We start from the raw sequence: 17,059 nt of genomic DNA on the forward strand, positions 1-17,059 counted from the left end.
TCATCTACTACGTGGAGGTTTGTTTTGCAGCAGGGATATCTCTATAACATGTGTAGATCATGATTTGTATACTTGACTAGCAGAGTTAAGTTCCGCATATGAAAGCCCGTTCTTGAAACTTTTGGAGGCGGGGGCTCAGGCAGTTCAAACACTTCGACCACCAGTCGCGGTGCGAACAGTGCAAATCATAGTGTAGGCTTAGAATTACGATTCCTGTGGAATGTGCTGTGCGGACGGGAACACTTGTTGTAATAATATGTAATGGTGGTGTATATGAGCTTTGCTTGCTGCACTGAGCATGTGTGCGTCGAGAGTCCCATTAAATTCTGCATCATAGCAGAACCAATTACATGCCTACTCATATGACCTATTTCTTTTCCAAGATTAATTCCCTAAAGAGTGACTGACTATGACAAATATACGTCAAGATCACCACACGTGCTCTATTGTCGTTTGAACATCCTCGCGCAAGCGCTACATATATCATAGTGACGTGTATGTATATATCGATAGGAAAAGTTGAACAACTACCGTCTATGTCAAAATGCTGCCGGTGACTGTATAACATAAAATCTCGCTCTTTTTGGTCCATGACCTGCCAATCCTCGGTTGAGTTCGTCACCCGGCATTCGGCTGTTCTCTGTGGAGTACAACTTACAAGAGCGTCATTGTAATACAAATCGGACTGTTCAGCTATGTAGTGTAATTGAAAATGGGTGTGTTGATTCAGCAGGGCTCACACACATCATCTCAAAAGTATGTTATAACGAGTGCGCCGTCACTGTTCTACGAAACAGAAAAGAAATTGGCTGTATGCTATCTTTCCTGTCCTCAACTACCCTATAATCCACTAATGTGTGCATTATCACGCTTGAGAACCTTGTTGTCTTGCAAGGTTGGTGCTAGAGCTTCCACTAATCTCAATCTGGATGGTATTTGATAGAAGACAGCCCATTTGCGGGTGATCACTCAAGGTAATTAGGAGAGACCCTGCTTTTGGTACCCAATAGAAGAACCGTGAATTCTGCAACCGCATGTTACCTTTTATGAGTGCGATCAATCTCTTATGTGGCCAGGCACCATCGACCGAAAGGACAAAGCGTAATAGCTTCAACCATAGTATCAATCGTGTTTTCTGGCGCCGAGTCCAGCAGAGAAACCATGTATTTTTACGCCTGAATCTCCCACACGTTAAGGATGCCAGAGTCGGTTCGGCCATGGTGGCCATTCATGCACCTGCCGACGACCAGGTACTTGCCGTTGCCCGAAAACGCTGCCGAAACTGCGAAACCCGATTCGAGTCTTGCCGAGTAGACCACTTTTCCCGTCGACAGATCGGTGACATCTGCCCCGTCATCCGATCGATACGCAACCCACCGCAAATCAGGCGAGATGGCCAACGGGACGCCCTCGCTGCCCCGGGCGATCTCGAGGTTGTAGCTGTTCATGGCGCCGGTCTCGTAATCCCAGATCGTCACCTCTCTGCCCCAGATCGTGGCAATCACGCCCGTCGGGGACACCGCTAGCTGAAGAGGGTTCCGCCAGTGTTCGATATCGATTTTGGCGATGTTGCGTCCGGACTCGACGCTTGACACCCTCAGAGTGCCGTCTCGCGACATGGTTACGAGCCTGGCGCCGTCCGCCGTGAACTCGGCGTGTGTCACCTCGTCGGTGTGGCTGCGGAGGACGCTGTACCCTTGGCCCCTCGCGCTGGTGACAATCTCGACCCGGTTCCGCACGCCCTTGATCGCCAAGAGTTGGCCATCGGGGCTGAAGGAGAAGGGGCGGATGCCATGCCATTGTAACATGAATCGCCTCGCGCTCGGACTGTTGTCGTTGACCCAGTCAACGACATACAAGACTGGTTTGTCAAAGTGCACCATGTCATGCGTTGTAGGTATCATCTTCGAATTGCGATGCGTTCCGTCGTCCAAGTGTTCCGTTGTGACAGCCAAAGAGTCCCTCATTGGCGAAAACACCATATGGACACCTTTGACTTTGATTGACCTTCTACGCTGGCCCGTCGAGGCGTCGAAAATACCAATGTCCTTGAAGAAGCTGGACACGGCGAAAGATGTCGGGTCGCTGGCCGAGGTGAATCTGATATCGACGGGCTCCTTTTCCAGGTTCATGACGATCTTACCAATGTGACGGAAGGTGACTGGGTGCGGTGCCACCGGAAGAAGCATCGGTGCTGCGTACTGGTCGCCGTTTACGCTCGGCGAGCCGGACATGGAATATGTGGATGCGCCGGCGTTGCTGGCAGTGACGCTCAGTCTTGCCATGTCTGAAACCGGGACCGTGGTCGACTGGTTATCAACGTAGGTCTTCAGAAAGTCGAGGAACGTGCCGATACAGCGCAACGATGCGGCCTGCTCTTGCGGAGACGGGCGATTGAGGGTCTCTCTGATGGCGTTGAGCTCCTGCAAGATGGCGCTGGTGGCATATGGAGGTGACTCCCCAGCTTCCTCTGCCCTTCTCAGGTGTGCAGCTCTGATACAGAGTTAGTTCCCGGTTCACTAGCCCACAATATCAACGTTGCCGCCAAAAACGAACTCACAGACCCATGGCATCTACAGCCAGGCTCATTGTCCTTCTACCCGCCCCGAGACACAAACCCAGAGCGGCTGCTCGGTCCGCCGCGTTCCTCCAGCCATTGTCACCTCGTCGGATCCATCCGCCCCCCTCGGAGAATGCGCCCTCAATCTGCCGGACAATGTCGGCACAGAACACAGGCACCTCTCGTGCCTCTAGCAAAAGCTGTTGCTCCCCCTCACAGCTCGCTGCATCGCGGAGAAGTGCGACGACGACATCAGGCAGGCGAAGCAGCTCTTCCAGCAAGGGAGATAGCTGGACCTGTGTATCGGGATGGGCAGAGATGAAACTCCGTGCCGCCGCAGTCGCTGGTGCCAGGCTGGATTGCAGCTTTTGACATTCTGGCCCAAGACTGTTGTTATAAGATTCGCTCATCGATGAGGATCGCCTGGCGGTAAAATGGAACTTCTTGCCTGCTGCCGTTAATTGTGTATATGAGAAGTGAAGCTTTCAGCTGCTTATGTTGTAAGTTGTGGTTGTGCCGCCGGATTCAAGTGCAGTGCGGCTATGCTCAGGATGAGGATGCCAAATGATGTCAGATTCAGTTCTACCAACAACGCTAATATGTCACAGTACAACAGCGTAGCTTATTAGTGGTGGGGTCGTTAGCGGTGCCAAGATTGATTCGCCGTCTGCCTACGGACATACCGGTACTGCTGCCGGTGATTAAGGCTCGAAAAACCGCTAAGTGGGTGAAACCCAGGCTGGGAATGCTCCGGGTTCTTGTTCCTTGATTTTCCCTTTGTTGTACATCTACAGAGCAGCAGACGTCGGAAAGTCCGGGCCCTTCAGCATGCGTGCCGTTACCTACTTCCTATGTGAAGCCAAGTATCCGATAGGTACGGATACATCCACTGCTAATCACCTAAGACTAAGACATAAGAGACATGTGCTTGACAAGCCATACACCGAGGCACAGTGTATGTACAATTTTACAGTCATTAGAAAATATTGGTTCAAAGTCTCTAAGAAGCAATAAGTTCGTGACACATGCATATGTCGCCAATGTTTCGACGAGTCTGTCATGCGACTAAGAGCAAGGGGGTAAACTCGTTGAAAGCTGGATACATGAACGTATCTAGAGCTGATATATTACAAGTTGACTAAACTTGCAAGTAACCAGCTATCACTGGGTGTCCACACCCACCAATCCCCGATAGTCTAGTGGTGAGGATATCTGCTTGTCATTCAAATGATTCGCAGGGGACCGGGGTTCAATTCCCCGTCGGGGAGATTTTTTTCGCCTTTTGTCACCATACATTATAATGTGCCTGTATTCGAATTCTAACAATACTTTTTTTTCCATCCCTCTGCTTGAGTTAAATTGTAACCAAGTTATAATCTCCCTGTTATTTTAGGACTCTAGTGTACTAGTCTAACAAAATAAGTGTGATTGAATCCCCTAGACAGAGTGTTTTTCTTTTCCTTAACAGTGCTATTCACGAATTTTGATGCCTTTAGTCAAAGCAATGCCGAGTTGATCATACAGCACAGTATTCCATGGGTCCTCGAAGAGATGAACAATCCTTTGACCATTTCAGGAAGGTAAACTTGCGCGCGCACTGATCACTCAGGCCAGGGGTGCGGGCATTTCATCCATCGTACCTGGTTCGCCGGCTCCGCGCCGGCAAACTCCCAATAGCCTTGCTTATCGGTCTCACTTGGAATTCCAGCTCTCAACCCTCTGGCTACACCATCAACGAACGGGGCTTCCTTCAATTCCCCTCTTCGTCGGTTGATTCACTTCTTCTCTGGAATAACTCCAGGTTCTTTCAAGTGGCTCGTCAATTGACCTCAAGACTATGACAGTCCGCCGAGCTCCCGCCTTCGACGGCCCCGCCGCCAATCTCCCACAGCGCGGTCCCCCGCGGCGAGGGGCCGATCCCGCGGGTGCGATCCCGGAGAAGCTTATCAAGCCATGGAGACTACCCAAGCAGAACGCATACCTGTTCGTCAACGCCAACGTCGTGGACATTGCCAAGGGCGCCGTCATTGAGAATACGTCCGTCAAGATCTCGAATGGGCTGGTTGAGAGCGTCGGGGAGCCTACCAGCACCTTGGGCGATGCCATTGTCGTTGATTTGCATGGCAGATACATCTCGCCAGGTCTCATTGATTGTCATGTGCACGTCAGCTCCGTCCCCGGCGAGGCCGGCCTCAACAGCGGCATGGGCATGGATGCCACTGTTTCCCATCTGAGACAATCGTTCGTCTGCGGCCGGATCCTGAGCAAAGGCTTCACGACGGTACGCGACACAGGAGGCGCCACCCTTGCCTTGAAGGAAGCGATCCAAGATGGCGTCTTCCCCGGCCCGCGCCTATTCATCGCCAACCAGGCTCTGTCGCAGACAGGTGGCCACGGCGACCGGCGAGGCGCACACGATCATTCGAGTCTATGCTGCGGTGGGGTTGCCGGGCTTTCCAGCGTGGTAGACGGCGTGCCGGATTGCATCAGGGCGGCCAGAGAGCAGCTCAGGACGGGAGCGGACTTCATCAAGATCATGGTGGGTGGGGGTGTCGCGTCTCCGACCGACAAGATCGAGAACACGCAATTCACCGCGGACGAGATCAAGGCCATCAGCGAGGTCGCACGGAGCTATAATACATGGGTCACCGCCCACGCCTACACGCCCCGGGCAATCCGTCATGCTGTCGACAACGGCGTCACCGGTATCGAGCACGGAAACTTCATTGACAAAGAGACCGCTGAGCTCATGGCCAAGAAAGGCGTCTGGTTGACTCCGACGTTGGTCACGTACGACGCCATGGCGTCAGACAAGTACGCCGGGTTTCTGCCTCCTGAAAACCAGCGCAAGAACCAGGAAGTGTTGGAAAGAGGACTACAATCGCTGCGGATCGCCGCCGATGCTGGGGTCACAATCTGCCACGGTTCCGACCTGCTCGGTCCTCTGCAGGCGGAGCAGAGCAGGGAGTTTGGGATTCGTCAACAGGCGCTCAGCAGCAAGCACGTTCTGCAGTCTGCGACAGTGAACGCAGCCAACATGCTTCGCCAGGATGGGTTTCTCGGGCAGGTAAAGGAAGGGTTTGCCGCCGACCTCATCATTTTGAATGAGAACCCCTTAGAAAACGTTTCGATCTTGGACGAGCCGGAGAAGAACGTTCTGGCGGTGATCAAGGATGGAAGAGTCTACACTAGTCGATGGAGCAAGTTACCGGAGGATGTGACGGAAGCGCCCACGCTCATTGAATGAGACCTCCGACCCCTCTTTGACTGAGCATCTTCGGTCACGCACGCGCAATAAGAGGTTCTGCCTATACCGAATGGGTCTCGGCATCCTGTCAATAATAATGGCCAAGCATGGATGTTATAGCTACTCACTTTTACGTTAGTTTATCGTACAATGTTGGCTCATTGCATCACTAGGAAACAATAGACATCAAGTGAGCATAATATTCAACCCCGTGTTTATGTTATAATAACCGTTAAGCACTATCATCCCTGCTATACAAACAATCGCCAGGGATCTCTGGTATCTGGCTTTTTTTTATCGTACTCCTGGAGCGGGTATTGAGACGAGTCGTTACTGACGAGAACGAATCCGTTCATTTCTCGGTCGCCCAGGCCCAGTCTCGCAGTATGTCCACTGGAGCTGCAGTAATTCGCAGTGCCCTTGGGCGAGTACGTGGAACGGCCCAACAAAGGCCGAAGAAACGGAATGCAGGCCAGTGTGATGCCGACGCCGGGCTCAAGGGTGCTGAAGATGAGGGCGCTGGGGATGTTGAATATAATGTCGTAGTACCCAAGGTTGGCAAGATAGTACAGTCGCAAAGCTGATACGACGCACGTACTGTGGTCAACCCCCCCAATGGTCAGCTTTCGTTACCTGATAGCAGCTCATTAAGGACGACTTACAAGACCCCGAGAGAAAACGTCACGATGAGAGCGACCTTTTTATACGTCTCAAGGCGCAGCTTCCACAGGTGTGGAATTGGCATGATGAGAACAGCAATGTCGGTAATCATGTTCAAGACCCCCATTGTCCCGTCGGCCGCCGGCTGGTTTCCGCAGTTGCGGCTCTTGAGGTCGAGAAGCCAGTTGTCTGATAGAGGGCGGCAGATTAAGAACGCCACGAGAATGGTGGCCACGGTCCATAAAGCAGTGAAGCCAGTCATGATCCTTGCTGCCATGGCCATCGCATGCGTCGTGAAGATCTTAGAGTAGAGGAGAAGGATGGCGATCTTGCAGAGACTGAGACTAATCGCCCAAAGAATCTGCTGGGCGAGAAGGACCTGGTTGTCGATTTTGGACAGGTCAGTTTGGGATTTGGTCTCGAGGTATTGACCGGCCGCATGGCTAAGAGAGGTCACTGACCTTGAGAAATTTGATGATCGGTCCGAAGCCGTACTTGGGGACGACATCGGCGTTGCTAAAACCAACGCCGCATTGCACCACGCTGACAATCGAGACGGCTTGGAGAGCGTTGGAGAAGACCTGGACAGAAACAGTAGACTCAGTAATCGTTGTCCCGAGTAATAGCGAGGCCACGAAACTCACACAGGCTGCGATAATACACCAATCGCTCCCATTTATGACCCGATTCGCTATGCGCCTTGAGATGAGGCGCAGGGTGACCATGATAGTCGGTATGATGATGAAGGCGACGGAGACCGCCACCACTGAGACCTGAACCTGCCTCTCAAGCGGGAATATCACGACTTTGTCGCCTGCCGCAGGCATCGTAGGAGGTCGTGCCTCCATACTACGGCCCCGATGAGTGTGATGGAGGGGTGACAGTCCTTGTCGCCCACAACTGGACTGTGCGGAAGGTGGAAGAGACGATGAGCTTCGAGATGTCCCCAGTGCTTACATGGAAAACGGAGCACGGCCGCTCCATTTTGAATCTTGTGAGGATTTCCATGACCATCCCCCCGTTGAGCAGGGGCAGTTTCTTTTTCTTGCGGGACACCACCTCAGGCCGTTCAATAGCCCAATTCGCTTGTCTTGGCTGCTTTTTCTATGCGTCTTGGACTGCATATCGAACCCAATCTATCGACGCAGTCAAGGGAGAACAGGGATCTTGAAGCTAGGTTGGACTCCCGGAAGGGGACGGGCAGGGGTTCGCGCCGCGCAAACAGTCAAAAATCGAGCGGCCAGCCGCAGGCTACATAGGACGGCTCAGAGAGTTGATGACTCGGCTGCTCGGCAACTCAGCCAGGGGGGGAGCGAAATGTCAGAAATTCAACGGTGTGACAGCACGTATCGGTTCCAGCAAGCCCCCATGATGCAAGCTTGACAGCGCCAGCTATTTGGCTGGGTTTGCAGCGTTGCCAAGAACTACGCGAACAGTGAAATGAGCCCAGCCGGTCACAATGATGCCCATCTTGACTTGCCAGAAGAAGCCGTTTTGTTACACAGGCTCGAGACCTATCCGGCAACACGGGTATTGGCTACGTTTCTCGGAACCGCGGAGGCCAACAGACGATGCAATCAGAGGCATTGCTGGCATGAGTCGACAACTCGATGCGGCGAGCCCTCGATGGCCAGAAACACAGGGGGGACCTGACATGGCTGCACCTCTCCGCCTACCGTGGGGCCTTTTTTTGCTTTTTTCTCTCTCTCTACCTACTGCAGTCACCCGAATTCCCCGTTTCCATACGCCTGTATGATGCTGCAAACCAATCATAACCATAGCTTCTCCCCAGTGCCTGCAGTCTTGCATTTCTAGCGACTTTAGACCGGCGCTATCATCAACCGTTTTGCGCCCTGTTCCAATACCCTCCCCTCACCCAGCCCCTCTCGCGAACCCAGACCTTGAACGAGATAGCGTGGGAATGCGTGGATGACATTCCCTCGCTGCGCGGGACCACACGTTGAGCCCTTGTCCACGTCGTATCGCGTGTGGTACACCATCATGATCCTTCCGAAAAGGGCTTATCGTCCGGGCACGGGGCAACCTAATTCTGACGTCTGCCTCGCCTAGGAGGGAGGCGGCATTAGTTTCGACAGAACTTTTCACGCCACTCGTCTATCAGTCACTGTTTGGGTACTGGGCTGCATGACGCCTGAGCAGGAATATGCAGCACGGAACTAAAGACCGGGCCGGCAATTCGCTCAAGGCGGTGATAGAGCTTACGGATCCCACGTTTTGGTAAGTCAGTAACAATATGCTAGCAGTTCTTGGTTTGCACCAGCCCTAAAAGCGGTCTATTGGCAGCTGCTTGAGAGGGGGAACATCCTTTGCTATGATGTCAGATTCAGACTGACAAGATTACCACACTAGTCCAAATAAAACAAACAAAACGCTGTAGGCATCAGCTCGTCCCGTGGCTGCTTTGTCAGGCGTTTATTAATTGGATGAGCTTTCGGTTGTTATCGAAGAGGTGTTTGAACTACTATGCGAACCGAGAGATGTAATAGCGAGAAGACATTTCCTACACAGAAAAGACATCTAAGGTAGCTCGAAGATCCATTGGTGGGTTTCATTACATGTTTGGCCTGAGTCTGGCGGCAACGAAAGTTGGTGCGCATAGGAAAATGTTGGATCTGCCAACGAGACAGAGGCTTGTTCGACCTGGTTGGATGGTTCAATAGAATTTGGACCATCAGCGCTTCTATAAGCCAAGATAAACCCTCCAAGTGTTGCGCGATATCTGTCTGCTATGAAAATCTAGTGTGTTACAGTTGTATGTGTGATTGTTCCTCGTCAGTCCGTCATCCGAGCAGGATGTAACTCGAGGTAACCTAGTCTCAAAGTCGTTGTTTCAAGCGCTAGATATCACGGCGCTGCCTCTAGCCAGTTCCACTGCTTTCTCTGCCGCCTTGCCGAAATCAGCCTCCGTGTGTAGTCCTAAATCAGCTTCCTCTAGCTTCGTGGCTTTGTTAGCAAGGGGGACGACTGACAAGTAAACAAGACGACCTACCATCTTCAGTCCCAGCTCGGAGTTGGTCCCCTGGAGTCGAACCACCATAGGCACCTTCAGCGGACCTAGTTCCTTTGCTGCTCCAAGGATGGACTCTGCAATCATGTCGCCCCGGGTAATCCCTGTTGGGTACGCCATTAGTTAACTAGACATCTATTGGACCATGCGTGATCCGACTTGCCGCCATAAATGTTGACAAGGATCGTCTTCACCCTCTCATCCCTTAAGATGATCTCGAAGGCTTTCACCATGGTATCTTTTGTCGCTTGCCCACCAGCATCTAAGAAGTTCGCACTGGAACCTCCATAAAGCGCAATGGCATCGTTGGTGGCCATTGCAAGCCCAGCACCATTCACTACGTTGCCGATGTTGCCATCCATTTTGACATATACCAATCCGTACTTCTCAGCTTCGACCTCTTCGGAGATCTCGTGCATTATGTCTCTCAATGAAAACACATCTTCCTGCCTCTTGCTTGCAGCATCATCGAAGGCGAAGCTGGAGTCCAAACATGTCAATGTCCCGTCATGCGACCTTGCTAGTGATCTGATCTCGAGAAGCGTGGCGTCTTTGGCCGTGAAGATTCTGTACAGACGCCCCAGTATTCTTTGTAGGCTGTCCCTCTCCTTCGTAGAAGCGTCCAGGAATTTCGAGACTCTTTCGATAACCTCTCGCGTGATTCCTCTGGTATACCCAAGCCTAAAGGTGTGGAACTGTTCAGGATATTGCTGTACGGTTGTTTCCATGTCAATCCCGCCTCTTTTGGACGCAATGATTATCGGGCAGCTGTTCTCTCGATCAAATGTGATGGCCAAAAACCATGCGGTTTCATAATTGATCATCTCTGTAATGAAGAGTTTGTTGGCAAGTACTTCGCCGCCTGAGCTTGCCTCCAGGTTATGGCTGAGCATTGCTTTGGCAACATTTCCGGCTGCTTTAGCGTCGTTGACCTGTATGAATCTATCTTCGAAACCTCCATCGATCGTTTCCGCTTTTCCACTCCTTCCTAGGATCTGTGGCTTAATTATGCACGTTTTATCTGTTAGTATTCAGTCAGTATAGTTCTGCAGCGTGTGATGAGGGGCGTACTAAATTCCCTGATGATTGCTTCAGCTTCAGCCGATGTTGTGGCAACTTTTCCCAGTGGAACCGGTATGCCAAACTGGATTTACATTGTCAGATATTCCGTTTTGTTGCATCAGTCGTAAATTTTGCAAAGTACCTCCCTAAGAATCCCATGCGACTGATACTCGTGTAACGTAAGCCGCCGTACTTGAAAACGGTGTACCAGCTGAGAAATTGGTCAGTGACAGGGTCGGAGTGACCAAAAGCTCTGATGCTCGCCTGGTTGTGACCCCTCCAGAACTTTGTCAACATGCTTCTAGACGTCATATTGCACAATATTAGAGACGTGACATCGACCAGAACCAATACTGTAACTGAAAAGTAGATTCCCAGCAAGAACCTTCATTCAGCAGTGGCAAGTTGTTTCATGAGGTCACAGCCGAAGGAAACACGGGCAAGTGGTTACGTCATCAAAGCACCCGGGAACTAGTGGTGGTTTGATCGGCTCTCTCGAGCTCGACATAGCCGAAGCCCGAACGCGGGGAATGCCGGGTTATATCATCGGTTATAACATCGCTGTCAATATAGCTTGCGAACAGCACATACTCTGTCGGAATGAAGGAGTTGATGACAATTCAGGTGGCACTTATAAGGCATTTCGATTTGGTCTTTCTCAACGAGCACAAACAGCCCAATAATGAGATAAAGTTGATGGTTTTATGTGATATTAATATTTGGCAGCGACTGAGAATTCAAAGGCTTGAAAAGAACCAAGTCTTGGATGAAGACAACCAACTCATCCAAGGATAAGAAGAAGTATTAACATCTTCTTCCTGAGAATTTTCCGAATCTCGGGGGGAATTGTTGTCGTAAGGTCCCAGCCAAGATACCAGGAGGTGGTCAAATGGCTCTGCCACCATCGACCTCTAGATTAATGCCGGTAATGAATTTGCTTTCATCAGACGCTAAGAAAAGGCAAGTGTCCGCCACATCAGATACCTCGCAGAGTCGTTTGAGAGGGACATTGTCGATGAACTTGAGCCTGTTCTCTGGGGTATCGGCATGTCCAGCAAAGGATTCAAATCTGTAACTAAGTTAGAAGATTAGAGTAGGCTTGACGAAAGGGTAGCTTACAGTCCAGTGCCACTCAAAAGAGGGCACACAGAATTGACTCGAATTTGGTGAGCACCGTACTCGGCGGCGAGCCCCTTAGTTGCCTATGCAGCTTTTAGCCAAGTTCAACTGCTATTATCCAATCGACGAAGCGCACCGTGCATACCGCCCCCTTGGAGGCATTGTACCAAACGAGACCGGGTCTCGGTCGCACCGCTCCAATTGAAGCAATATTCAGCATCACACCACCCTCACCCTGCTTGATGACCCTGGGCATGAACGCCGCAGTCCCCAGGAATATTCCTTTGACATTGACATTGAAAACCTTATCAAACTCGGCCTCTGTCACCTCCAGTGTGGGCTATAATTACCGTTAGTGTCTTTTGTTACTAGTACCCGGCTGTTGTACAATGGTCGACGGCCTATACCTTGTTCCTATAAGTTGTGCCAGCGTTGTTGATCAGGCAGTCTATCCGCCCATAGCGTGCCTGCGCCGTATCCATCAATCTATCCCAGTCCTCCGCACTGATTGCATCCGCTTTGAAGAATGAGATGGATTCGGGCACGGCTTGGGCGACTCTTTGTCCGTCGGTTTCGTTGATATCTGTGATCAAGACTTTGGCGCCCTCTTGAGCGAACCTTCGAGCAATACCTTCGCCAAAACCATGGCCGCCGCCTGATGTTTGTCAGAAAAGTCATGAGATCTCATGCGGGATACTCACCTGTAATTATGGCGACCTTGCCAGCAAGTCTTGATCCTGTATTTTTGTCGCTCATTTCTCTTGATCTTCTCGATTTAAACGGGGGGTTGAGATAAGCGGTTGGAATTTCGTTCCGCCTGAGAACTTAGCAACAGTGTCGGGTCAAACTGGATTCAACCTCGTATCTCTCGAATAACCACAAAATATAATGTCTCACAAACAGAACGGTGTCTCAGTTTAGTCAGACCCATTGCATCATAAGGAGGGGGAGGAGTGCGGGGGTTAACAAGCCGGGCAACGACTTCCGTCTGGTGTCGCGGTACAGTATAGCTGCACGCCTAGATGTGCTGGCCTCTCTTAAATACCTCTTATACTTTGGCAGAGTGGCCAATGCGACACTAATCAGATGATCAGCAACTTGGCTGGTTTGATATGTGCCGCTTTGGTGGCCTCAAACGCTGTGCAGTCGCTCCGTGTCTCGATCTGGATGCACCTGAAATGTCCATGTGGCTACGTAAGAATTTCCAGCGAGCCCTACAGGTTACTTACCCCATTTGTGGCTCGAAACACAGAGAGTATACGGCGGTTTCAATACCACTATAATTTCAAGTTTTCAAACGACGAGGATTGGACTCATTCAAAAGGCTGTTAACATCGCGTGGAGTGGCATGCTTCCGTACCGGTCTCATACACACATAGGAATCGACTGTTTAAAGCGCCGTGTACAATTTACTCTAACATTTGAATCCAGCAGAGAGGTTTGAATTTCGACTTGCGGTGTCGACATCCACGCCTTTTGGCAGGTGCTGGATATAGAAAAGACTGGCCGTTGTGAATAGTGGCACTGGTGCTTTAGGATCTTTCATCTTTCACCGATAGCTGAAGCCGACAAGCAACTGAATATTGTCAGGATTTGACAAAAACCCATATATGCATCCTTCAGTTGATTTCAGTCACATATTTTTAGACGTAACAGCCAATGGTCGTCGGATAACTGGCCAAGCTATTCCCAACTACGGCGTCACAGACGGGTCCCAAATTGACGGCGTGGTTGTCGAGAGCGACATTCGTCACTCGCTCATTCGCAACCATTTTGAGAAATCGTCAATGAATAGTAAGATTGCGGTGGGCTACTCTGGACTGAGTGTTGCATTGAGTGCTGGGGCGAACTCTGAGGCTGAGAGAAGCCTGTCATCCGAGCAAAACATGCCTATAAAGAGAATGATCGGTAAATACATGTTAGTGTATTCCACACTAGTATCTGATGCTCTACTATGCTCATGAGTCCATAGTTACCGCGGGTTACCCTTTTTTTTCAATGCAGACGACCTAGTTCCGACTCGCGAGTTCGCAGACAACATTCAACGAATTAGAAAAAGCAAGGATCGTGCAGAGATGCGGAAATTTTACAGGACATTCGGTAGGCATCTGTCCCCAATACTTGCCAGATTCGTTTTAATTTGCCTAACATTTTTTTGGACAGTTCTTCTGCCATGAACTTACGCTTGGAGGCATGTTGGTATCGATAAAGGCCTTGACTGATGATGAACTGGTTGAGTAAGACAAAAGCCAAGATAGCTTCAAGCACGCGATTGGGATAAAAGTCTCTTCGGTGAGTTTCTCGGCCATGTGTTGTCGTCTGGTTTGCCCTGGCATTGACATTGTACTTCATAGCCTGTGGACATGGGAGCAGACTCGAAGAAAGAGACGACGAAAGGCAATGATCAGAGCACGAACCGCAGCTATGAAGCCAGCAGCGATAATGTGGTTTTTGAAGCTGTTGGCGGCAACACCATCTTGGCTTCCAAGTAAGACGCTTGTAGCCTCGCAATATCAGGGGAAGGGAATAACCTCGTTACAGTCCAAGCCAGGGGTGCCCCACCGTCGGCGACCACGTCAACTGGAGAGTCATTCAGGTATGAGCAGCTCCATCTATCCGAAGTGAGGTTGCAAACGTCTTATGCACTACACTATACAGCGAACCGGTTTGAGAATGATCATCGATTCTCTGGTCGATTGCGGGGATCCTCAGTTCACAGATGCTGCCGAGGTGTTTTCTACTACAACTCAAGGCCCCGTCAGGAAGTGCATTAGCATCCCCAAATCCTCCAAGATCAATGTTCAATCCCGCTTCAAGACGAGATTAACCGGCGATGACAGATCGCACTACCTCTATCATGATATCTGTAAACCCATTGTTGTCCAGACAGTAAGTGAGAGAGAGGTTTTGCCTCCGAAGTAAGATGCTCCGCCCTTGACCTCTACCAGCAGAGGTAGTCCTGATACGGCATATCATAGATTCCAGGGACCGCAGGCGGCACCTTACGACCCAAAGCGGGATGATCAAGACGGTATCCGGACTATTATCCCAGTCTTAGAGTCTAGGGTGGGTACCCCAACAGACCTGGTGATCTGCAATGACGACAAAGGTGACATTTGACTGATGATTGACACATAGCGCCGTACGCAGCGACCATCAGAGTTGGTGGACGGCTCGAAGGTGATCATCCGTTCGAAGCGCAGTCCTCAAACCCTGTAGTTCCTATCCGTTCTCCGCACATCCGCCGGCCTTATCGTTCCCTGCATCACCACCTCAGAGCAGTTTTTGTGGAGGACCCGCGAGGTCCTGAAGCCTCATTCCAGGAGCACCATCAGCGACAACCTGTCTCTCGCCCCGCTCAAGCACGATTCCCTGCTGTGCCTGACGTTTGACTTCGAAGACAACCCGCGCGGCTACCGAGATTTCCAGGATGACGACCGCGGCTTCCGCAACGTAGTATTCCCGCCGAGCGAGAGCAAACGGCTGGTTCTTGTCCAGTGGCCCAACAAATCGGATGTTTGGTAGGACCGTAAAGTGCTTCTCCTTGCCGATGACGATTCCTTGAAGCCCGATTCGTCCACGAGTGTCACGAATCTGGATGATGTCGAGATTGCGGTAGGGATTGCACAGTTCAGGATTGATGTTCGCGGTAAGCCATGACTAAAACCATCTCCGATATTAATCCGAAAACTGATTCGAACCTCTCGCGGCCCTAAACGGTATGGATGATGATTACGACATTCTACAAAAGGAGGGCCGTGATGTTGAATCACAGTTCAAGGAGCAGCAGAAGAAGATAAAGGCCAAGAATGACGGTCGTTCGGAATGGAGGATATTGATTACCCCTGGGAGTTTGACTGGCGGTGACCATTGCAATTGGCGCATGTGAAAAGGCCAATCAGTTATGTTCATGTTCTGTAGGTAGCTACTTAAGGAGAACACGAATACTACAGTTCTCCGTAATAACGTCCAAGACTTGAATGAGCGCTATTTCACACCGAACCTGAATCGTAATACGGAAATAAACTTAACCATCATGTGCGGCTTAATGTTGAGCCCCATGACAACATTATAAACAGTAAAAACACCCCACACCAAGTTTGCCCATTTTTTTCGCGTCAAAGTCGCCTCCAGGATACACCATATCCTGACTCTTGTGTCTAGTTCGGCATTCGGTTCCACTATGAAATATGAGCGTCAGAGAATTGCCTCTTCACTTGGCCACGGGTTCTATGACATACAAGAAGAATTTGCATTTGGTGTCGTGGTCGGGACGCACCGACTTGATCTTGGGAGCCCATTCGGTCTCTAGTTGCACCTCCAAGCCCTTCCGAAAACAGGCCCAGTAGCAGTCGCCTTTCCAGTCTTTCTCGGTGCAGAGATAGGTTCCGAGACAGTTCCTTTCGTCCCGCTTCTGCGGTGGGTGAATACCGGGGACTTGAATGGCGGGCGTCAGACTAGCAAAAGCGTCAGCGGGAGGCTCACCACGCTCAGAGATACACAGCTGTTCTGCGCACTTCTGGTGCTTAGGCTTGTCAGCATCATCAACCACATGTGAAATGTCGGTTGGGATAGGCGTGACCATCTTCGTCAATGAAAAGAGTATGAGAGCGGACGTGATGAGATTGGCAGTGAGGGGATGAAGGCTAGGAATCCTCATTTTGGCCGACTGTTCAGCCTCAGAATGCTGCGAAGCTATGATGACACAAAAAGAAAGTGAAAGAACATAGATTCGGATTGCCAGTCCTGGACGCTTTACTTATAATTCTCAATCCTTCGCATCGCACCCCGGGGAAACATTTAGCTTGGCAGCAAACAACAGGGTATGTCTTGAGAATACACAAAGAGGTTTGGCATTTAAGATTGCTACACCGCCATACTGGTAGCATCCCATGACTTTGACCTTTGCTCCCCGTCTTTGTCGTCCTGCAGGCGTATGGTGGACAGAACTGAAAAACCTGCAAGGGATGATGTTGTCCCCCCACATTCGGCACACACACATCCTCAAATTGTGAGCAACATGTCTTGGGGTTGGCGGAATAATGCCTATTTTTCGATTCCATAATCGTCTCTTGTAAAAAGTACCAGCATGAGAGTGCGGACATCTTCAATCTGATGATCGAAGAAGGATGCGGTTATTTGATTTGGCCAAGCTGATTACTATACGGCACAGTCGTCAAACAATCAACAAATCAGTCTCAGGTTACAGTTGCTTGATGATGTATGTCACTTAGAATGATCATGTCTGAATGCGGTACGCTACTATTGTTGTATTATAGCTGTCATTGTGGGGCACATGCCATGTTAATGTAATCTAAAGTCAGAGGGGAAGGAATCGCTACGCCATTGCCTAGGTTGTCTTATACCTTTTGGAGATCCAAAT

At 50.5% G+C, this 17,059-nt stretch overlaps 6 protein-coding genes and 1 non-coding gene across 7 annotated transcripts; 3 read left to right on the forward strand and 4 right to left on the reverse strand.

The window, feature by feature from the left end:
• Positions 1 to 1,169: 1,169 nt before the first annotated feature.
• On the reverse strand, positions 1,170 to 2,589 carry LY79DRAFT_520739 (ribosome assembly protein 4; the record flags this gene model as incomplete). Its single annotated transcript, XM_060555274.1, has 2 exons — positions 1,170 to 2,493; positions 2,561 to 2,589. 2 exons carry the CDS (start codon positions 2,587 to 2,589, stop codon positions 1,170 to 1,172), a joined length of 1,353 nt encoding a protein of 450 aa, XP_060411416.1.
• A 1,156-nt stretch (positions 2,590 to 3,745) lies between these two features.
• LY79DRAFT_t193 lies at positions 3,746 to 3,828 on the forward strand. Its single transcript has one exon. It is a non-coding gene; the product is annotated as a tRNA-Asp (tRNA).
• Positions 3,829 to 4,397: 569 nt separating this feature from the next.
• LY79DRAFT_671793 (amidohydrolase) lies at positions 4,398 to 5,807 on the forward strand (the record flags this gene model as incomplete). The annotated part of the gene is made up of 1 exon (XM_060563965.1): positions 4,398 to 5,807. One exon carries the CDS (start codon positions 4,398 to 4,400, stop codon positions 5,805 to 5,807), a length of 1,410 nt encoding a protein of 469 aa, XP_060411417.1.
• A 125-nt stretch (positions 5,808 to 5,932) lies between these two features.
• Positions 5,933 to 7,574, reverse strand: LY79DRAFT_304934 (uncharacterized protein). Its single transcript, XM_060552301.1, has 4 exons — positions 7,112 to 7,574; positions 6,929 to 7,048; positions 6,470 to 6,846; positions 5,933 to 6,404 (listed from the first exon to the last, which is right to left on the reverse strand). Exons 1-4 carry the CDS (start codon positions 7,313 to 7,315, stop codon positions 6,059 to 6,061), a joined length of 1,047 nt encoding a protein of 348 aa, XP_060411418.1. The 5' UTR covers positions 7,316 to 7,574; the 3' UTR covers positions 5,933 to 6,058.
• A 1,744-nt stretch (positions 7,575 to 9,318) lies between these two features.
• LY79DRAFT_592189 (uncharacterized protein) lies at positions 9,319 to 12,432 on the reverse strand (the record flags this gene model as incomplete). Its single annotated transcript, XM_060561386.1, is given in 10 exon segments — positions 9,319 to 9,423; positions 9,478 to 9,599; positions 9,659 to 9,710; positions 9,726 to 10,516; positions 10,567 to 10,639; positions 11,467 to 11,626; positions 11,677 to 11,759; positions 11,822 to 12,016; positions 12,084 to 12,331; positions 12,378 to 12,432. The coding sequence occupies 10 exon segments, from the start codon at positions 12,430 to 12,432 to the stop codon at positions 9,319 to 9,321; spliced, it is 1,884 nt and encodes a 627-aa protein (XP_060411419.1).
• An 854-nt stretch (positions 12,433 to 13,286) lies between these two features.
• LY79DRAFT_661175 (uncharacterized protein) lies at positions 13,287 to 15,535 on the forward strand (the record flags this gene model as incomplete). The annotated part of the gene is made up of 7 exons (XM_060562789.1): positions 13,287 to 13,613; positions 14,031 to 14,164; positions 14,218 to 14,272; positions 14,335 to 14,565; positions 14,815 to 14,856; positions 14,896 to 15,129; positions 15,202 to 15,535. The coding sequence occupies 7 exons, from the start codon at positions 13,287 to 13,289 to the stop codon at positions 15,334 to 15,336; spliced, it is 1,158 nt and encodes a 385-aa protein (XP_060411420.1). The 3' UTR covers positions 15,337 to 15,535.
• Positions 15,536 to 15,745: 210 nt separating this feature from the next.
• Positions 15,746 to 16,336, reverse strand: LY79DRAFT_520711 (uncharacterized protein; the record flags this gene model as incomplete). Its single annotated transcript, XM_060555271.1, has 3 exons — positions 15,746 to 15,857; positions 15,918 to 16,133; positions 16,194 to 16,336. The coding sequence occupies 3 exons, from the start codon at positions 16,334 to 16,336 to the stop codon at positions 15,746 to 15,748; spliced, it is 471 nt and encodes a 156-aa protein (XP_060411421.1).
• Positions 16,337 to 17,059: the final 723 nt, after the last annotated feature.

Source organism: Colletotrichum navitas (assembly GCF_030913465.1).
Source record: "Colletotrichum navitas strain CBS 125086 chromosome Unknown LY79scaffold_55, whole genome shotgun sequence".
Taxonomy (NCBI): Eukaryota; Fungi; Ascomycota; class Sordariomycetes; order Glomerellales; family Glomerellaceae; genus Colletotrichum; species Colletotrichum navitas.